The following is a 21,715-nucleotide window of genomic DNA, read 5'->3' on the forward strand; positions in this document are numbered from 1 at the left end:
TAGTTAAGACTGTAAACTTCAAAACAATAATTTTAGATTTGTTTTTCTTCTCAATAGAAGGGGATGTCATTGTTTTGCAAAAGGGAACAGGGAGGAGTTTGGAAATGCCCTATTGTGTCTAAAGGTCTGTCTGGTAGACGGCGTGTAGACGTCTATCCAGTTGGTCTCTCAATAGATAGTGGGTCCACTAACAGTTTATTAAGGACATATACACAAATGATTTTCACAGTCTTTAACAGTAAAAGGGTGTACTTCCTTCCTTTCTCTCCATATATATACACATGTCTTTCTAGGGGTTATATATCTTTCCTCCTGCATTCTTGAGTCCCAGGCACAGTAAGACACTTCCAACGCTGCTCTTGTTCCCCTTTCAAGGTAAAGTTAACAGTGACACCATCCTTGACTTGCGTTTGTGAAAACAAAACCGTTTTGTTGCTGTCGTGGGGTTAGGGACACACTCCCAGAAGCATGCACACGCAGGCACATGCACGCACATACACTCACACACACACACACACATACATACACACACACAAACGCACACACATACTTGCACCACACAGGGCTTTCCCACAAAGCAATGCTACTCAATCAACTCTTCTCCTTGGAATGTTAAGGCTAGACCGAGACAGCATAACCAAGGCAACAAGCCTGTATGAGAGCGAGGGCTCCAGTTGGTCTAGGTCTGTCTTTACAGACATTATGTGATCGCACTTTTCATTGTTACTTCCTGGTGACCATGGTGATTAAAACACAAGAAGACTGTTTTTGGTTTGATCCAAGATGGATTACAGGTGAGCAGGGCTGGAAGGCTGACTGGCCCCTCCCAACAGGGAGACAACAGGTCCCCATGGTAACACATGGTAGTAAGGGCTGGTCCCATGACCATCTTTCATGGTAACATACCCCAGAGGACAATAAGACTTATGTTTAGGCCAAGAGGAGTGGACAGGACAGGACAGGAGAGGAGAAGGGAGAGAAAGGGAGAGGAGGGGAGAGAACAAGAGAGAAGAGACACATGACCTCCAGGCCAGCTCTTCACATTCATTCACATGTCTTCCAACTGACCTGGCCTGGCCTTTCGGGCCTGTTCTAGTCTGGGCTGGAATGGTGCTCGATAGAAGCCAGGTATAGAGCAGGATGCTAGACTGGGTGAGGTGGCAGGATGGTAGAAATAGTCTGTCTCTCTGAAATCACCTTCACATTGCTGATGCAGGTCTTCCACTGGGGCAGGGGGCTGGACTAAGGGGCAAGCCCAGGATCTGAGCCTCCTACTGGGGGCTGAGCCTCCCTGAGCCTCCCTGGCAGACACTGGGTCAGAGTGGCAGCAGTGGCTCCCACCTACATCCTGATGCTACAAGGGAGGGGTCCCATTGGTTAAAAGTGTCGCTACAGGCTTCCTGTCCCTCCCCCATGTTCCTGGTGATGCCCATATAATGGGGCTGTGAGTGCTCCAGCACTCCCATTGGAGGGAGGGGTAGGGTTGGCTTGCTCAGCCAATGGGCTGAGGAGTGGGGAGGGGTTTGCCTCCCCTTTGTTGTACAAGGCAACGCAGCTAAAAGAGTCTCGTCTCTGACACTGGAACAACACAGAGTCTCAGGCCTTCAGGGGCAGGACAGGATGTAGAGGCCAGGAGTACTGGGGGGGGGGGGGGTCAGAAAGAAGGCTAGCCCCCTCAACACCCCCCTTCCTCCCCATCCTACACGGTCCAGGAGTGATGAGTTCCTCTCTCCTCTTGCCCCTCCCCCTGCCCGGAGTTGAACCTATCACAGGTCACCCTCCAGTCTCTGTCTGAAGCCATTGTAGTAGTCTATCACACAACAGATCTAAAGTAGCACACTACAAGTGTCTGGTTCCCCAAATGAACCCCTTCATGGGGGACAGGGGACGGACAGGGGACGGTGACAGGGGACAAGGAATGAGGTACTGGGGAAGTGTGTTTGTGCGTTGGGTATGTGTGTGTGTTTGTTTGTGTGTGTGTGTGTGTGTGTGGGCATCTGTGAGGCAGCACATTACATGGGGGCCAGCCCTAGGGAGGAGGGGCAGCGCCTGGTGGACGCAGAGGGGGTTGGGATGGGTTGAAGAGGGGGGGGGGGGGGTGCAGGTGGTGGTGGAGCGGCAGGGGGGGGGGGGGGTCAGATGGTGGACTTGGAGAAGGAGACGCGTAGGTGGTGGTTCTCCCCCAGGTCGTGGTTGTGGAGGTCAATCAGGGCCTGGATGGCCTCCTCCACAGAACCCAGCTGGATCAGGGCCATCTTCCTGTCTTTCCTGACACACAAAACATACCATCACACATATCGTCAGAACCTTACAACAAATTTACACTACACAGTGTAACTACACAGACTGACAAGGTAACTAATAATGGCAAGCTAACGCGTAGTGAGAAGGTCAGTATGAGAACTACTTGTACGATTTAGTTAACTAGTCATATGACGCCAAGCTCTAAGCTACCCACCAGTTTACTGGGTGTGGTACAATCACTCCAGTGCCATTAGTGCCCTCTTGTGGCTGTGTAACTACACTGCACATGATTAGTTTCAGCTGGCATCACTGGGTTTCATTCCAGACAAAAGTTCCCTCCTCTATAGCCTTGTTTCCTTCCCTGCATCCCTGCTCCCTCCCAAATGTCAAAGAGGAGTGGAAAATAGAACACTTACTGGAAGAATTTGAAGGCCTTGACTGTGTATCCAGTTCCAGCAAACAGGTCTTTCAGGACGTCGTCAGTGACAGAAGGCCTTTGAACAGACAAACAGAGTCACAATGTAGGATTTGAGGTGGCGCACAGTGCACATGATTAGTATGTGTGTGTGTGTGTGTGTGGGGGGGGGGGGGCGTACGCAGCGCGCGGGGCGGGTCGGGGAACCTACGGGATGTTGGAGAGGTGCAGCGTGGCGGAGGGAGGGAAGATGTTCTGGAAGTTCTTGGAGCCGGGCTTCTTGAAGCGGTGCAGCGGGCTGCCGCTGAAGTCCTTGGTGAGGCCCTGGTCCTCCTGGCCCTCCCTGGGCAGCTGCACCGTCTGGTGCTTGGAGATGGTCACCCGGATCACCTTGCCGTGGAGACGCTGGCCGTTCAGGTGGCTCATGGCTGCACTCACAGGAGACACACATAGCTCCAGTATGCTGCCATGACACACACGCACACAACTCAAACACACTCCCAGCACACACCTGGTATGGCTCGATCTTCTAAGTAGCACGGGTACACGGCTAAGCTTCGTGGGTTTAAGGTTAAACATTGAGGGTTACTCACCCAGCTGTGCCTGAGTAGCATCTGCCATCTGGATTAAGGCATTCTCTTTCTTGTTAAAGAGAATCTTGACCCTGTGGACATCCCCGTACACCCCTACACACACACACCATACGCACCAACACACACACCATACACGCCAACACACGCACACCACACACCGTTAGGAGAGGAGAAGAGAAGAGAGGAGAGGAGCGTAAGGGAGGGAGGGAGGGCGTCTTACCAAAGAGGATGAAGAGTCCATTAGGTGAGATGGTCTGTAGGAGAGGAGAGAGACTAGTTAAGACCCAGACGCCCCTGAAGGCACCCTGACCCTCCCATCTCTCTCTGGAGCTAGACTCACGTCAGGGTTGAGGTTGGAGACAAGGAGAACGGCGTGCACAGCAGGGGGGGCCATGCCGTGGATGGCCATGCGTCCGGCCACGGCTGAGCCTGACAGCGTGAGGGGCCCCAAAGCGCCGGGCATCGCCTGCATCGACAGACCTGGGGGAGGGAGTGGGGGAGGGAGTGGGGGAGGGGTGAGAAAGGGTAACTCACACAAGAGGCCCTGTTATTGACACAGCCGACGTAGCAGTCACTGTGGCAAGGTGCTGAGGTGGGGTGGGGGGGTTGGCATGGTAACTGACCTGCTTGGGGGAAGCCCATGGTGGGGGCAAAACCTGCTGCTGCATATGGAGATGAGATGATCCCTGGGGCTCCTGCATACACACACACACACACACACACACACACTAGGCGTTAATGCTGCCAAGAACTATATACCTGCATGTCTGACATTCCAACTTCCAAGCCAGCAGTTAGTGTGGCAACATCTGGTTCTCCTCTGCAATTTCAAACTGAACACATATTTCCAATTTCCTGTTCCAGGGGGCTGTTGACAAAACAGGAAATGAGAATCTCCTCCTGGGCTCAGTCCCCCCTGAGCATGTCCTTTAGATCCTGTCCTTCCCGAGCATGTCCTTTAGACCCTGTCCCTCCCGAGCATGTCCTTTAGACCCTGTCCCTCCCGAGCATGTCCTTTAGAGGCTTTCCCTCCCGAGCATGTCCTTTAGAGGCTATCCCTTGAGAACATGTACTTGTCTGTTCTTGTCATACATGTGTAAGAAAATGTGAGTGTGTGTTTGTGTGTGTTCAGGGGATGGTGCTAGTAGATATTGTTGCCTCAGACTCCACTAATCAATGGTGTATTCATAGCAGAGGCCTGCTGGGGCTACTGATAAGCTGCAGAGGTGGATAAACACTCATTCAAACACACTCACACACAGACAAAAGTGTGCACACAGACACACACACACACAGACACCTTTTGACAAATTAATTTGTCTGAATACAATAGCATCCTTTCTTTGGCGAGTTAACAGGAAGTCTGGATTCAGGGGTTGGGGGAGTCAGGGATGGTTACCGAAGGCGGCAGTCATGCCAGGGTCCATGGTGGGCTGGCTGTCCCCAGAGGGCAGGTCCAGGCGGGTGAAGTCTCGGCTCTTGTCGTTGTTGTACTTGACATTCAGGCTGGTCAGCTTGGAGAACTCCACGCGCAGAGTACAGCAGGCATTGTAGATGTTCTGGCCATCTAAAGTCTGGTGGAGATGGAGGGAAGGAAAGAGGAGAGAAAGAGGTGGAGGAGAGGAGATGAGAGAGAGAGGGAGTGATGAGGGTTGAAGGAGTGGAGCAGAGGAGAATGGGGAGGGTGGAGGAGAGAGAGAGGGAGGGTGGGTGGAGGAGAGAGAGAGAGAGGGAGGGTGGAGGAGAGAGAGGGAGGGAGGGTGGAGGAGAGAGAGAGAGGGAGGGTGGAGGAGAGAGAGAGGGAGGGTGGAGGAGAGAGAGAGGGAGGGTGGAGGAGAGAGAGTAAGACAGAGAAAGATGTATCCGAGGACCACGAAGCTCCCAAGACTGATGGAGCTCTGTTTCATGCTCCATCTGGGTGATGACAACTAGCTCCAGCCCGCGGAAACTCTTACCGAGCTCAAGGAGCAGATGTGTGTGCGTGTATTTGTATATGTGTGTGGTTGTGAACTGACCACTTTGGCGTGGTGTGCATTCATAGGGTCAGCATATTGAAGCAAGGCTTGAAACTGGTTATTCTTGGTGAAGGTGATGATCTTCAAGACTGTCCCGAACTTAGAGAAGATCTGGGGAGAGAGACAACGTGACCGGAGAGGGACAAGAGAGGAGAGAGGTTAGACGTCTGAGGATCAAGGTCAAAATAAGTTCACTCTGAGAAGCTCAAGATGAGAGCTTATGTGAGGGGTGGGGTGGGTACGGAGGCTGACCTGGTGCAGCACTTCCAGAGAGACGGGGTAGAAGAGGTTCTCCACGATGATGCGGAGCACTGGGCTCTGTCCTGGCATCAGGGTGCCATCACTGGCTGACGCAGACCCGGACAGCGCCATGTTCCCAGAATGCACTGCATTCACAGCCTGCAAGGCTGCCTGGGCCCTCTGGGAGTGTGGGTTGGGTGGAGAGAGGAGGAGCGGAGGAAGAGAAGATTAGGGGGCGCCTAACACGATATGCACGTTCTTCCGTTGAGTACTCTCATTGGACAGACTCAGTCAGTGCTCACCCCCTGATTGGGCAGGATGTCAGTACTCACCCCCTGATTGGGCAGGTTGTCTGTCTTTAGCTCGCGATGGTTGGAGTACTGGATGTAGACAGGTTGGTTACGGACATGGGGCGTGGCTGTAGTGTAGTAGTTCACCATGGTTATAGCTGCTTCCTCAGACGCCATCTCTAAAAAGGCCTGGAGTAGATCAACAACAACATCAACAACCAACAACAGCCAGCACCACAGTGTTCACCCCCTGGTTTCCTGCTGGTTGAGAACCAGGCAGCACAGATAGAAACACTGCCGTATCTGAAGTCTGTCTTGTCTTGTTAGGCCAATTAGAGGCTCACCAATAGGATGATGCAAATTTATGCATCCCAACGTTTAGAAAAGGTGTGCGTCTATTATTTACCAGATATTCAATTTCCATGTGAATGAGAGAGAGCTCTCAAGCTGGAGGGATGGGGAAGTGTGTGTGTGTGTGTGTGTGTGGGGGGGGGGTAGACCCACAATCCACCCCTCTATCTTCCTTTCAGTAATACCTTGATGTTTGTAATTAAAAGGAACCCTCCAGACCCTACCCTTCTCCATCTTCCAGACCAAAAACTCCCTCACGTCCCTCCTCCGGATCCCTCCCGCCATCCATCAGACCCCTTCGCTCCTCCCGGGGGTCAAAGATTCAGGGTTCAGTTCCGAGCTGAGCTCCTACCTGGTTCTTTCCTTTCAGCATCAACAGGTTGGTGACCTTCCCAAAGGGGATTCCTAGAGAGACGAGCTCTGCCTCTGACACCTCCAGAGGAACCTTGCGAACGTGGAGCACACGGGAGGGGCCACAGGGGGGGCGGTCTCCTTTATACACTCTGCTGTCGTTGCCATTAGCTACGGCACGGGAGAAAGATACAGAATTGGGGGTGAGACCAAGAGAGGAAGGTGAGTGCAGTTGTGGTGTGTCATGGGTTCGGAGGTGACCACCACCCCACATCCCATAAACCCCCACCTTCTCCCCCAACACATACATGACTAGCTGTGGGGGAATTACAGAACAGAACATCACAGTCATACACTCTGCAAATGTTGGTCTATGGTATTAAAACAATCTGTTTTGCTTCTCTGCTAGTCCATTGAAAGCTTGAGCTTTGCTTGAGACAATTTCCCTGGATGTAATGGCTTGCTATGTCCTTGTACAGACGTCATACCTACTCTGTCAGGCAGTGTCCTCTCTCCTAATCACAAGTACCAATCAGGAGACAGCAGCTACCACTCATAACATCCAACCAGGATGGCTGTACAGTAGACAAGTCAAAATAACCAATGTGGATGGCTGTAACATATGCTAGTCAATCAGGATGGCCTTCCGATTGGCCTGTGATAATAACCAATCAGGAAGGCAATCCTTTCTGCCAGTCACAATGACCAATCAGAACAGCGGTCCTATTTATTCAGTCCAGTCACAATAACCAATCAGGTTGGCAATACTGTGAGCCGGTGAAAACGGCCATATTATCTGCCAATCACGACAACTAATGATTACATTAACCTCTAAACTCCTAACCTCAACTCTCAGGATACTGAAACACTCATTCTTCCCAAAACACTAATACCTTGGTTCTTTAAGCTGTAAGACACACAACCATTCTCACACGTTAGTCCTCGTTTGTTTTCTGTCCTCACTGTTGGAGACACACCTGTTCTGATTGGTCCTGTGACTCTAGGCCTGTGTGCGATTGGTTGAGCAGGACACGTACCTGTGGATGGGGTGGAATTGCTCATGGTAGTGCGGCCACACAGGAAGAAGGAGGAGAGAGGGTTCTCAGGGTCCTGCTGAAACACACAAACACACAAATGTTTCACTTTATACATGAGCCAAGTATGTTCATATGCGGTATGTATGTTAGGGTTACTCTGCACATACAATAGGTACATCATACGCAGGTTATCTAGGATTAGTATGAATGTTGTTTGGGTTAGGATGCTAGGCAAGTATTTACTATGTGTTATGTTCTGAGCAGTTTATTCAGCCGTGCTATTTGTAAACTGTTTTTGTAAACCCCCTGGCCTATGCCTCTCTCTCTGGTTGCCAGGCAGCAGGCTGCTGGACCTATCTTCTCCCTTAGATCATATTCAAATTGCTGCCGCCAGAATGTATGAATATGCAAAATAGATACTATCTGTCCACCCTTTACAGCGCGAGCCCTTCTCCGATATCAATGACATTTAGACTGTCGTCAGAGACACGCACAAACACATCCACAAACACACACACATCCACAAACACACACACATCCACAAACACACACAGTGTGTGTACTGGTTGGGTGGAGGGTGACCTCTAGCTCCCGAACTTGTGTTATCTGCTGGTTTGTTGTGAGGAGAGGGAGGGCTCATCTCCAAGGCAACCAGCCGGGAGCAAGCTAGGTGTTTTGGAGGTCTGGGTGCCCTTGTTACGTTAACATGGTTCACATCTAACTAAACTGACCCATGGCCATAGAGTAACCAGCAGATTGTGATACAGCAACAGGTTCACATCCAGTTAATGTTGAATCAGGCCAACCTATATTGCTGACAGTGAGACTTTTGACATACACTGTTGCTATGGAGACAGGACAGCCAACTGGACACCAGCGAGAGAAGACAGAAGAGAGAGAGAGAGAGAGAGAGAGAGAGAGAGAGAGAGAGAGAGAGAGAGAGGGCTGTAGAGGACAGTTTTGTGCTTGACGTCTGACAAAGAATAAAATATTCTTTCACAGAACGTTTCCCTGGAACTCGTATTTCATGCTACTTTTTATTTTGTACAATAGACGTGCTGAAGCAGCCTCTCTCCATCACCCTGAGGCAAAACTCAACTGTTGCAATAAACCATCCATCTCCGTTCAACACATTTAACAGAAGGCCAGCACACTAAAGATACACAGAATTGTTTGTATGTGTGAAAGTGTTTATATATGTCTATATATACATATATTTAAAATATATACATGTGTGTGTATAAAAGGCGTATACAAGTGTGTATAAAGTATATACATATATATATATACACACATACTGTATCTATTTGAGCGCGAGAAAGAGAGATAAAGAGAATGCCAAGATTACAGAACGCTAACTAACAGGGAAGAAAGCTCAACATCAAACCTCTCCCCCAGACCTTACCCAAGTCTTAACCAGCTCTAGTCTGTGCTTGTTCTCTAGCTACCCTGACCCTCAGAGTGTTGACATGTAAACTGTGGACAGAAACTCTTCTGCTGTAGAACTTTCTCTCTCTAGGGGGTTAAACTGGTTCCACAACTACTGCAAACTTATCAGCAGCATACCTGGATAAAGTACATTTCTAAACCATGGCCACAGTAGTAGTTATGTGTGTCAGTATGTGTGTGTGTGTATGTATATATATATATGTATGTATATATATATGTACATGATCCCGGCAAGTCCGGAGCGTGGCTAGAAGTGTGAATGCCCGAGGTCCCCTACCTGGCAGTCAGTGTCTGCATGGTCACCTACTCCGCTGGTCGCATGGCGGTCAGGAACGACAGAGTAGGAGGAAGACAGAAAGACAGAAAGAGAGGCATTCAGCCTGGAGGAGAGCGAGAGAGACAGAGCTGCAGAAAGGCAGGTGAAAGAGTGAGTGAGAGGGAGAGCGAGAGGGAGAGGGAGGGAAAGAGAGACACTCATAATAGAAGGGGAGGAGAGCTAAAAGGAAGGTGTGTGTGTGTGTGTGTGTGTGTGTGAGTGTGTGTGTGTGTGTGTGAGTGAGTGTGGGTACAATTGTAGGAGATGTGTTTAGCATAGATAGGGAGAGGAGAGAGTAATCTATGTTGTCTATACATAAATCAACTTAGTGGCTGGAACTCAGGGCTGGGGCTGAGGATGGCCCTGGGGCTTGTGTGTGTTTGTGTGCATTTTCCTCTGTGCTAGCTCTATTGTCTGAGGTATCTATTATTGAAGCTGTTCCCTTCATCAGTAACCAGATACCACTGACCAAACAACAGCAGACGCACACTCCAATTAACCAACCGTGCTGAAAGGCCAATCCAGCCTGCCGGCGTTGCCTGCCTGCCTGCCTGCCTGTAGACATGCATGCATGTCTGCCTGCCTGCCTGCCTGCCTGCCTGTCTGTCTGTCTGTCTGTTAGTCTACCATGAATATAGCACTTAGAAACATCGGATCACCCCCCACACAGAGAGGTAGAGTTAAGTAGAAATTAATCATTACCAGTAGAGAGTCAACATGAAAGTGGCAGAGTGGGGATGCTAAAATGAAGACACATGGATTGGGGTGAAGGGTTATAATCTTCTTCATAGAGATGTTGCTTCAGTACAAACGAAGCCACCAAAATTATCAGGACTAAACACCAGATACACACACACACTCACATCCATACACACTTTGTGCTATAGAGGTAGGCAGAAACAGGAACTAGTAACTCAGGTTACTGGCATTTCTGAGCCTGGTGTTGTCTTCCCTTTAATATTATATTGGAGAGGCTGAAGAGGAAGGGGAGGAGGAGGGAAGGGGAGGGACGAAGTAGGGTGATGTGTGGGGTAGGAGGGGAGGGTGAAGGAAGAGGAGAGGAAAGAGGGAGAGCAGGGGAACTGAAACCTGACCATTCACCAGCAGCCTAGCCAGTCCTGTCATCTGACCCACGCCAGCAAACAGTTTCACCTCTGCATTGTCTGACTAGGGGGAATAAAACCCAACCACACCAGAACTAAGATGGCCACCTTCTCTGAAACCTTGCTGGACAACTCTTGGAGCTAGTTTTACATATCTGATGAACATCCTTTAAGCTATAACCCAGACTGCAGATTATGATTAGAACTCACCGTTGTTAGTGTATCTACTAAAGATTTCAACAAAACTCCCAAATCCTTACTGAACTTGTGTGACTCGTGAATTTGTCTCCTATTTTTTAAAATATTTTATCTGTGTGACTCATCTTTTCCTCCTGCGACCTTCACCCACCATGAGCCACACCTGGGGCAAGAATGGGGGGGGGCAGTTAATAGACCCCCTGGAATGTCAGCAACCATTCCTATTTTCCCTCTCTCCCTCTGTGCTGAGCTTGCCACCGCATATCTGGCATTCCTCTGGGAGGACCAGGCAGGATCCAGGATGGTCTGAGAGTGTGGGGGGGGAGGAGGACAGTCTGTTGTAGAGTAGCATAACACAGCCTATCAGTGAATGCCAACATAACTGGGAATTGGGGGAGGGAGGGGGGGCTTAACCATGGTCTGCAGTCTAAACATGAGGGGGTGAGGGAGGGCATCATGGAAAACTGTACCTCCAATTAGTCTCCTCCTGACCATACTCTGCATGACGAATCAGTGTGCCTTTAAGCACTGCCCTCCCCCCCCCCCCCCCCCCCCTACACTGCCCCCTGTAGGAACTCAGTCTGTATCCTCCACTGGTCTCTGTATGAATAGGGGACTGCAGACCTAGGCTATGACAGGACGGGGCTGGATTTTACAGTCATATGATTGTGACATTCTTCACAGCATTAACCACACGCTGGAGGAACAGGTCACGAGACACCGTGAGGGAGAGAGTCCTGTTGCCGTGGCAGCAGGAGGACACGCCTCCCTTTCAACCCCTGCTTGGGCCTTAACATTCTGATGACATCAGCAAAGTCAACTCCCACCCCACTACCACCCTGGTGCTGTCTCATTGTCTTCAATGTGTCTGGGGAGGGAGGGGGAGGGGGTTGGGCCTGACTTGCAAACTTTCAAAGGCCTTTATTTTGAAAAGGCAAAAAGGAGACTTTGGAATAAGACAGAACAGCATCTCCTGATAGCTGTGGCTGTATTCTATACATGCACAAACACATACATATATACCCAGTGCTCATAGGCTCACCAACAAGACTGGCAACCTCTGAGATGAATTCCAGGAAACTGAAGCATGACTCAGATATGCCTGGCCCCGCCTCCTCTCACAACCAGGAAGAGACACACAGGAAACCGTCCATACTGTTTCCTGGAACAGCAGCAGTGTAGCACATAGCAGACCCTGCTATACTTCAGGCGCAACTGGAAATGAGCCTGTTGTTGTCATCTCGGAGAGCCTAGGCGTAAATATAATCCTAGAACAGGCACTAAACCTAGCCCAGGTACAGAGACTAAACCTCACCCTGCTACAGGTATTCCCCCTAATCCTAGGGCAGAGACAAACCTCCTCCCATACAATGAGCGAGGCCATGCACTTACAAGGTAGGGACTTTCTGATGGATTTATACTGAGGAGCAAATGTCATCATTTAAACTGTTACCCGTACACTCCAAAGAGTACAGCAAGCCCAGCTGGTCCAGTTTCTGCGGTCACAGATGTCACAGAGCCGCACACATTAGTAGATCACAATCAACCTTAATCAACAGGTGATGGGGGAAAGGTGTGCACTTCAAGCCCAAATGTGTTTTCAGCTCCTCACAATTTGTGAAAGAAACTAATCAACACTGCATATTTCACGCCCCCACAGAGAGGTGGTGATTGCTGGCAGACTCTTGCCTTCAACCCCAATTTAGCTCAAAAACATGCTGTCTGTAAGTTTTAATCTGATGCACACAGCTGTAATATACTGTTGTCACAAGTCTGTATACACATGTAAAAGAGTTGTTCATTTCTGACACGATCATGTCACAATATGTGTGATATAGTATTTTAATATGGATAAAACAATTGGACAGTTAATGTGATTAGCCTGATTGGGAACACATGCACCCAATTGTTTATAGACATCAAATACTGTTGTATATCTGTTCTAAACTGGTATCGAAACCTGGGGCATGCCTTCTGATGTGGAATCCTTTAACATGCTGTGAGGGAGAGGGCAGCCAGGGGAATAACCATAGATTCATTCATTCAGTCTGAGCATGTTGTGTTATGCATTCATAGTGACTGACAGAGGTTGAGAAACATTTGAGGGTTCCTGTTACACCCATCTACCACAGAGCACGAGGAAGAAAATTCAGATCGAGTATTAAATCATGGAAGGGGGGGGGGGGCGGGGCGGGGGGCTTATCTTAAAATAAGAACCATTATAAGACTGAGGGACATTATGGAACATCAGTCTCAAGGTAGTTGATGAGAACGGTAGAGAGAGATAGAGAGCGAGGGAGAAAGAGAGAGAGACAGAGGTAACGTGGTTTTCAATCACGGAAATCCCCTAGACAGAGGAAGGCCAAACTCGTTTGAATCAACTGCAGGACTTGGGGCCCAGAGCCCCCCAACAAAGAAGGTCATCCGCCGCATAAGTGTCTTCTCGTATCCTAACGAGGCCCAACTCGACACAAAGCGATCGGAAATGTGCGGGACTTTGATGAACCGTAGTTATACAACAACGGTCCTGGGGGCAGTGTGACGGGGCGGGGGACACAGCCTAGCCTCGGGCTACTTGTGTTCACTAAATTGAATGTGGAAAACCAAAGTAGCTCCACTGAGAACATCAGAGATTAATTAGGCAAACCAACTGCGAGAAGAAAAAAGCACAACACTTTCAATCATGAAAAGAGCATGTGGTTGTTACAAACTAAGTTTGCGTAAATAATCAATGTATGCTTAACCAAAAACAATCCCTGTACTTGAACGTCTGGACCGACATCTGCCTATGCATTGAGGGGCACGCGACGATCTATATTGTTAGAAAACTATCGAGGTCGTCCCCCGCCCACGATATCCTTCTTTTCCCACGCACGAGTTGTAAACAATGATTTAGAATCTATTCCTTTTGTTGGATGTGGCTACTTATGGAAGTCCAAGCATGGTTCGAATGGATGAGATTATATTTGTACCTCCACACAGTCACACTAGAACATTTTGATTTTTGTATGCTTTACAGTAGAATTCGTTTCGCTCAGTGTTGTTTTCGTGAACAGGACAGAAACGCCCCTTACAGATTTCACTGTAGCCTACCTTAAAATGGCAGCCTGTCTTAATGTCTTCATTTGCTCATATGGTTTACATCGAGACTGCGAGAGAGAGCATGGCCCACCAGTCTTATCTGGTTATATGTGAATATGCTCCACACGAGCGTGTATTAAAGAAGAAAGACGGCTCCTGCAATTTCTGGAGAAGAAAGCTCCTTTTTAATGCTACTTCCTTGATAGGCTACTAGAGCGGGCATGATGCGCACGGGGTATAAAACTCATCGGGTCTTTGCCACAGTACACAACAAATTTTATGTAGAAACATTTCTGACAAGTACAGTGTGAGCCATAACTGGCATACCGAGGCTTGCAAGCGCCCCCTTTCATAGGGTCTTTAATTCCCTCTATTATAATTAATTCGCACATTGCAATAACTGTTGAACACAGCGGTGATACAGCTATATGCGAAATGGTTAAATAGTCAAAGAAAACAGTAACATACCCATCCATTGCACAGAGGAAACAGCGGAGAAAGGGAAGTGAACGCGAGGGAAAAGTGAAGAAATAGACTTGGGTGTTGTTACTAGCGCTCGCCTATCTACAGGGTTTTCGCTCTCATAGGCTACGCACAATGGCACGCTTCCTGCTACTGACGTGAACACAGATATACAGACATGTACAGACGCCTCGCTGTACAAAATGGCCTCCCCTCCTCTCTAGCTCAAATAGAGACACACCTTTGTCACTCTCAACAACGCACATCCATGTTCACTGTGTGCTCTGCGCTTTTAACGCGCCGTTCGTTACGCAGTCAGGCTGATGGAATAGCGCTTCTCTCCGCCAGCTTCCATAGCAACAGTGCTTCTGTCTAGCCCTGGCTGCGAGCTTCTGAAAAGGATAATCTTCTTGGTCAAGGGCGCGTGTTAATTAATCAAGTGAATGGATCACACTGATCTGACTCAAAGAGAAAGCCACTTTAATCAATCCGTCCGAGTCGGCCAATTCACCTCATGAAAACCATATGTCATTACATGTTTTGCAGATTATTTTACCTAGTTGAAAACAATGTTGTTAGACTTAATATCCCATTTGCTAACCAAAGCGGCATAGACTTAGTTATTGGTGAGGTATTGGCCTAAACAGTTGGGGAGAGATGAAGAGACTGCCGCAGGGCCATAAATGAGAATTGAACCATGCCACAGCTTGTGTGTGTGAGGGAAGGACAGTGTGTGTTTGTGTGTGTGTAAGTGGGTTGGATGTGTGTTTGTGTGGGAGGAGTGTGTTTCTCCCAGGACCCGAGTGTGCTGTCCCTCTGCCCATAGGTGGCAACAGGTGGTCACAGTGACCAATATCAAGCCCACATTCACCACAGTTTCTGATGTGTCTGTACAAGTAATTGTAAGACCAGAGCCGCTTGTGTTTGTCCCCGGCTGTGAAACGATTTGGTTAGATTTCAGGGAGATCGGCTCGTCAATATCTGACTCCTATTTAGAAATGTGCAAGTACGTTACCTGTAACCTCGAGCACTAAAAAGTTATTGACATGGAACTCGGACATAGGTAGAAATCGTCTGCTTGATCAGGGCACCGACCTTAAAGTATGCATACTCACTAATCAGCTGTTTATCTCTACTATGGATATGGATTTAGCCACCATCACAGTATACAAACTGACCCCCAGAGGCTACAGTATTACTTTGGAGCATGGAAAGCCTACTGTAAGTGACTCAGAGGCCGTAAGTTAAAACCTACTTCGAAAGAAGTCTATAACCAGTATTGGCCATATCAACCAAACTAGATCAAGGTGTTCACTGCCTAAGTGTTATAGATATGTACAAGGAAAACCAGTATTTAAATGCACAAGGATAGTTACACAATCTCTAGAGGTGTGCCATTAAAGTGTGATTGTCATTCTTACATTACAGTCCCTTTTGTGCAATGAACGACTGTCCCACACGAGTGTCTGAGTGACCAGTAACAAAGGGGCTGTATCATTCAGGTCTCTACCAATACAGCCCTACACTATAACAAGTTATGTATCTCCCATTGGGGATTGGGAAGAGTTGAAGCAGAGGTATTTATTTGAAACTCAACTCTTCTCTACTGTGATACGATGTGCTGTGCTATTCATAGTCTTACAGCAGTACTGAGTTTGCTGTCAGTGCTCACAGTCTACAGTTAACCACAGAACCAGTGCATGTGTAAGCTTGTCACACCAGTCTTACCAGACTGGCTGCAGTCCTGTACACACACGACACAGCAACGCCTCCTTGGCACTGGTGTTTTCTCACGTCACTGTGAGAGCCAAGAAGGATGTTGGTGTTGAAGTGGCATCGATAGACAAGACTGGATGTGTGAGTTCAACACTGTTGCTGGGGGAATGGGAACATCTCATTCTCCTTTTTAGGGGTTTCATCTTAAACCAGTGTTCATGTGTCAGCGCTCGGCTTCCTCTCTCATTTGTCCTTTGGTTTGACCATAAAAAAACAGCCAGCCAGCTAAAAAAAAAAAAATGTGCCCACTAGTTTTACCAGTTTAAACTCTGTTAGACCTGTCAAAGAGTTCCACAGATGAGGAATGCTACCTAGTAGGCCCTATGGTAAGGAATGTAGCATTAACAGTTTGTGTGTTGCTGGTCAGGACTGGTTCAATCCTCACTAATGTTTGAATTGTGCCTGCTTTCTTCCTTCAAATCAGATTGTATTCGTATAACCCTTTTACTGTACCATATGGTCAAGCTGCTCTCACAACAACTCAAAATTGTTGACATCCAGTGACTGTGCTGGCCACTCCATCATAGACATAATATCAGCTGACAATTCCTTACGTCTATAGTTCTTGCCTAGTTAAGAGCTGTGCTTTGAGTCATTGTCATGTTGTAGGGGGAAAATGGCTCCAATCAAGCGCCAACAACCGAGTATGGCATGGGGTAGCAAAATCGAGTGATTGCCTTGTTTCTTCAAGATCCTTTTTACCCTGCACAAATCTCCTACGTTACCACCTCCAAAGCACCCATCACTCATGCACTCCTCCAGCCTCCTCTCATTTAGTCTGTTTTTCACAAATGTTCTTCTTTGTGAACCGAGCCCCTCACACTTGGGTTTGTCTGTCCATATAACTTTATTCCAGTCTTCCTCTGTCCAGTGTCTGTGTTCTTGCGCCCATCTTAATCTTTTCTCTTTACTGGCCAGTCTGAGAGAGCTTTGTCTTTGCAACTCTGCATAGAAGGTCAGCATCTCAAAGTCTCTTCTCCTTTGACGTTGAGACTGGTATTTTGCAGGTACTGTTTTATTAAGTTGCGTGTGAAGGACCTGTGAGGTGTTTGTTTCTCAAAGTAGACACTAAGTTGTATTTATCCTCTTGCTCAGATGTGCACCGGGCCTCCCTTTTCACATTTGCTCTGTTTTGTGAATGGAATAATACACAGCATTGTATGATATCTTCAGTTTCTCAGCAATTTCTCACATGGAATAGTCTTCATTTATCTGGAATAGACTGAATAGTTTCAGAAGAAAGTTCTTTGTTTGTTCTTTGATTAACAACTACGTTGTTGTTGAACGAGTTCATAATTTTAGTTTTGTGAAGCTCTCCTATTTTGAGTTAAATGTGTCATAATATTCCTACTCAAGTTTTAGCCTTGTAAAATGTGTATTGTATTTGGTTCAATATGGAAAAACGTATTAGCGAGTGCCGAAATGTTTTGCTCCAGCAGGTGGCAGCAGTGTAATATATTGTAGAAAAGACTTGTCAAGTTATGTTACATATTCGTGATATTCGTGACAAGTACAAGACGATTCCATGTTCTAACAGAGGATGTTACAATATAGTCTATTGTCAATCTTCACAGTGACGTGGTTTGATATGACTAATAATAAAACAATTATATGTTCAGTGCTGTGGCTATGCGCCGATTGTTGATCTTAAACTCGTGAATCTTGGGTTTCGTATTCCAAAACGGAAGTGGATCTAGTCGGTCTCCCTGATCGCTGTCCTCTTAATACAATCTTGAACTGGGGGAAAGGCCATTGACGCTGTCATTCACACAGTGGAGGCTAGCGTTGGTAACTAATTGGTAACAGTGTTGCGACGCTATTGTTCTACTTGCAAGTATATATTCTGGTAAGCCTGTCAACTTTGATCTCTTTAACGCAAGAAGTGTTCGTAGCTGGTCGTCCTCGCTCTGATTAGAACGCCAAATTAGCACAGAAACCTTTGCAGAGATCTTGCGACTCAATAATGCTGCAAAACACAGGGTGAGTTGAATTCGTTAGTTAGCACATGACATATCTATCGAAACATTTTACATCAATTTGAACTGCTATTGATTATTATAAAGTTTTTTAAACAGTACATGATAGCTTCAGACAATAACATGCCACTCACCCACTGTTACTCTAAAGTGATCTACCTTGAATTTGCTACTAATGCTAGCTACGTAACTAATCATCACGACCTTTGGAAAAGTTGGTTGAACAATAGTCCAAGTTGGCGCAGGGCAGCTGTCACCCTATGCCCTTGGTTAGCGAGCCTTCTTCTGCTAACCCTCGGGGTTTCACCGATTGTCATGTATTAATTATATATAATAGTAATAATAATAATACTTGATTACAAGTTTAATGAAGTTGGGCCTATTTTAGTCTTTTTTAGTCTGTGATTAATGTGATTAATATTTTGCCGACAGTAGCATCACCTGTGTGTGTTGGTGTTGTAGTAAACTAGCAGGATGCACCCTCTTCATCACTGGGGCCAGCCGTGGCATTGGCAAAGCCATTGCCCTGAAGGCTGCCAAGGATGGTGCCAACATTGTCATCGCTGCTAAGACTGCACAAGCCCACCCCACACTACCTGGCACCATCTACACAGCAGCAGAGGAAAGTGAGTTGTGTGTTTGCATGTGATTATGCGAAGGACAGAGATTATGTGTGTGTTTGGGGCTTCAGTTGGGTCCCTTGGGGTGTGTGTATCTAGTGTCGTGTTTGTGACTCCAATCCCTGTCTGTGTGGTCCAGTCGAGGCAGCAGGGGGCAAGGCCCTCCCCTGCATCGTGGACGTCAGAGATGAGCAGCAGATTGGTGCAGCTGTGGAGCAGGCGGTGCAAAAGTTTGGAGGTGAGGGCAACGGTCCACTTAAGTAGGCTTAAATCTCACATGGCAGCGCCCCTTCTGCAGGTCTCCGAGTTAGCCACAGCTCATGGATTACTGGTTTTAGGCTTATTTATTGTACACTTACGATTAACGCACTGTGTCATAACTGTCTAACACTGGTGATTTCTCTATTCTGCAGGTATTGATATCTTAGTAAATAATGCCAGTGCCATAAACTTGACTGGGACTCTGGAGACACCCATGAAGAAGGTGGACCTCATGCTTGGAATCAACCTCAGAGGCACCTACCTCACGTGAGTACACTGTTCCTGTACGAGGGAACATGGCATGCACAGTAGATATGGTATATCTCAAGCACACCGTCTTTTCAGTGACAGTGTGAGTTCAATTAGGATAACACCCATTAATAGTTGTCAAATATGTGCTGGAGGACTTGGTTAGCGCTTAGCTTGTAGCTGCGTTTGTTTTCTTTGTAATGTCTGCAGCACAAGTCTGCACGAGTTGTTGAGGCCAGGAATAGACAGGATGCATGAAGGGCTATTTCACAGACTTTTGGGCAGTGACAGGGAACGCAAGATCACCCATATGCTTTAATGTAGAGCATGGTGTATAAGCATCCGGTCTGAGAATCTAAGAGTCCCCGATGTGTTGTGGAGGCTTCGAAGGTCAAAAACAAAGTGGTGCCAATCCATGTACTGCTTTCAACACAAATATGAATCGTTTAAAAACATAAATGAAAGTGACTGTGACCCCTTGTGTTCCGCCAGGTCAAAGCTGTGCATCCCCCACCTCCTGAAGAGTAAAAATCCTCACATCTTGAACCTCAGCCCACCTCTCAACCTCAACCCTATCTGGTTCAAGAACCACACAGGTCAGCCCTGTTCTCCTACCTTGAACCTCCTGTAGGTCAGTAAGAGTCCCCAACCTAACACTCCTTCAAGTGGGTCATTATGAGTTCTACCAAGCACCCCCTTCCTGTAGGTCACTAAGGGCTCTTCTGCCTCAAAACCCAACCCTGTAGGTCAGTAAGGGGTCTCATACATAGCACGCTCTCTTTTCTTGCTGGTCAGACTTGTATTATGTCTGGGATGCAAAAAGAACTGGTGTATCTGTCATTATTAACATGCTGCTCCTTCTTTGCCAGCGTACACTATGGCCAAGTATGGGATGTCCATGTGTGTGCTTGGCATGGCCGAGGAATTCAGGGGATCCATCGCAGTCAACGCCTTATGGCCCAAGACAGGTGAGGTGAACAGTGAATGCTAACCTGCTCCTAGAGATCAATGCACAGGACTGGAGTAGATGAAGGATGAAATGGTTGCCCTCATACAAGGATAGGATTTGTTTTCTTTTCTGCCAAGTTGTATTAGGTAGCATGCTAGCATAGTGTTGTATGGTGTGTTTTGTTGTCATGTAAGCTATCTGGCTGACCCTGACTTCTACCCTGATGTGCTCCAGCCATCCAGACTGCAGCTATGGACATGCTAGGGGGCTCCGGGATAGGTCAACAGTGCCGGAAGGTGGAAATCATGTCAGACGCAGCTTATTCCATGTTCTGCAAGCCCACCAGCTTCACTGGAAACTTTGCCATTGACGAGGACATTCTGAAGAACGAGGGCATTACTGACTTTGAAAACTACGCAGTGGCCCCAGGTGGGTTCTGGTGTTCCACCTTGAGTGAGATGTTCAGGATCTTGTGAAGAGCCAGTCTGATGGGGCTGTTCTGTCCCCAGGTCATCCTCTACTGCCAGACTTCTTCCTGGACGAGGAGCCGGAGGACCTGGTCAAACACATGGAGCAGCATGGTGAGCACAAACACTGCCACTGCCAGATCTACAACCCAAAGAGTGAAACGTGTACTAGCCCAGTCTAACATCCTAATACTTAAAACTTCACACCTAGAGTTTCAGATCTAGAACCTCATTCCTAAAATCTCAGGTCTAGAACCCCTGGACCAGAATGACTTTTTATGGGGTAATGATGCGATCCTTATCCTTGTCAATGTCAGGAAGTTCACGTATTGTATCCCCTCATGAGCCTGTTCTCGTGTTCCCATGGCGACAGGTGCCACCCCCGTGTTCAAAGGCGGGAAGAGCAGCAGTGAGCCGGCCCCGGTGTCTGGAGGGCCCATCGAGGACACCTTCAAGGTCATCAAGGGGGTGCTTAACCCAGATGTGGTCAAAACCACGCAAGGGGTCTACAAGTTTGACTTGTCAGGTGAGACTCTGCCAGACACACTTGGTTCAAGAGACTTCTTCAGTGCCCATGATCATGTAGGGAGCAGCCAAACCCCTCAGCCAACTTAGACGCCACTTTGGTTGATGTTCTGTGTGTGTGTGTTTCAGGGGAGCACCCAGGTGTGTGGTATATTGACCTGAAGAACGATGCAGGCAGCGCCGGTCAAGGAGAACCCCCAGTCAAGGCCGATGTGGTTATGAGCATGGACAGTGCTGACTTCAGCAAGATGTTTGCAGGTGAGCAGATTTGAGACCTAGCTAGAAGTTATTTCGGAAAGTTGTAACATCAGAAACATAGCTTTTACTGAGACTAAACAGCCCAAGCCCAATGCAGACCTTCCAGTCATGTGTCATCACTGAAACATAATATAACACTCATTGTTTGCAGCACTGCTAGTTCACGTTTACTTTCACGTGTGTAACACTTGCACTCTTGTTCTCAGGCAAACTAAAGCCCACCATGGCCTTCATGTCTGGCAAGCTGAGGATCAAGGGAGACATGACAATGGCCATCAAGATGGAGAAGATGATGTCCATGATGCAGAAGTCCAAGCTGTAGTCAATGACAACGCTGCGAGAATGTGCAGTTTGATCTGAATGTGTGGGAAGCAAATTGTCTGCCTTTTGTAACATGCAGTTTCTGTTAATAAATAAAGTGCTCTTATTGTAAAGCTGTTAGTTTGCAGTTGGTGCTTATTGAAGACCACTGGGTGAAAAGGGAGGAAC

At 47.7% G+C, this 21,715-nt stretch overlaps 2 protein-coding genes across 3 annotated transcripts; one reads left to right on the forward strand and one right to left on the reverse strand.

Moving 5' to 3' along the window:
• Positions 1 to 2,106: 2,106 nt before the first annotated feature.
• ptbp3 (polypyrimidine tract binding protein 3) lies at positions 2,107 to 14,417 on the reverse strand. 2 transcript variants are annotated; one of them, XM_084687439.1, is made up of 15 exons: positions 14,152 to 14,417; positions 9,263 to 9,296; positions 7,537 to 7,612; positions 6,501 to 6,670; positions 5,840 to 5,986; positions 5,520 to 5,687; positions 5,268 to 5,378; positions 4,652 to 4,826; positions 3,876 to 3,947; positions 3,593 to 3,732; positions 3,473 to 3,506; positions 3,253 to 3,345; positions 2,871 to 3,087; positions 2,661 to 2,738; positions 2,107 to 2,268 (listed from the first exon to the last, which is right to left on the reverse strand). In XM_084687439.1, the coding sequence occupies exons 1-15, from the start codon at positions 14,157 to 14,159 to the stop codon at positions 2,136 to 2,138; spliced, it is 1,656 nt and encodes a 551-aa protein (XP_084543565.1). In that variant the 5' UTR covers positions 14,160 to 14,417; the 3' UTR covers positions 2,107 to 2,135. The 2 variants fall into 2 exon arrangements, with proteins under 2 accessions (XP_084543565.1, XP_084543564.1); XM_084687438.1 differs by lacking the exon at positions 14,152 to 14,417 and having other exon boundaries at positions 9,263 to 10,912.
• Positions 14,418 to 17,656: 3,239 nt separating this feature from the next.
• On the forward strand, positions 17,657 to 21,660 carry hsdl2 (hydroxysteroid dehydrogenase like 2). The gene is made up of 11 exons (XM_084687339.1): positions 17,657 to 17,901; positions 18,360 to 18,523; positions 18,657 to 18,755; positions 18,931 to 19,045; positions 19,520 to 19,623; positions 19,897 to 19,995; positions 20,211 to 20,405; positions 20,486 to 20,557; positions 20,817 to 20,969; positions 21,098 to 21,226; positions 21,433 to 21,660. The coding sequence occupies exons 1-11, from the start codon at positions 17,885 to 17,887 to the stop codon at positions 21,546 to 21,548; spliced, it is 1,263 nt and encodes a 420-aa protein (XP_084543465.1). The 5' UTR covers positions 17,657 to 17,884; the 3' UTR covers positions 21,549 to 21,660.
• Positions 21,661 to 21,715: the final 55 nt, after the last annotated feature.

This window comes from Hypomesus nipponensis, chromosome 22 (genome assembly GCF_054491055.1).
Source record: "Hypomesus nipponensis isolate SF chromosome 22, ASM5449105v1, whole genome shotgun sequence".
Lineage (NCBI taxonomy): Eukaryota > Metazoa > Chordata > Actinopteri > Osmeriformes > Osmeridae > Hypomesus > Hypomesus nipponensis.

Bases quoted from the DNA above. Each gene is read 5' to 3' on its own strand.
- ptbp3 (XM_084687438.1), bottom strand. From the start codon at position 9,463: ATGAGTGTCTCTCTTTCCCTCCCTCTCCCTCTCGCTCTCCCTCTCACT. The intron at 3,733-3,875 runs GTCAGTTACCAT...TCCCTCCCCCAG, and splicing joins CATGGGCTTCCCCCAAGCAG to GTCTGTCGATGCAGGCGATG. The intron at 3,346-3,472 runs GTAAGACGCCCT...GTGTGTGTGTAG, and splicing joins TGGACTCTTCATCCTCTTTG to GGGTGTACGGGGATGTCCAC.
- hsdl2 (XM_084687339.1), top strand. The intron at 20,558-20,816 runs GTGAGCACAAAC...CCATGGCGACAG, and splicing joins CAAACACATGGAGCAGCATG to GTGCCACCCCCGTGTTCAAA. The intron at 21,227-21,432 runs GTGAGCAGATTT...TCTTGTTCTCAG, and splicing joins CTTCAGCAAGATGTTTGCAG to GCAAACTAAAGCCCACCATG.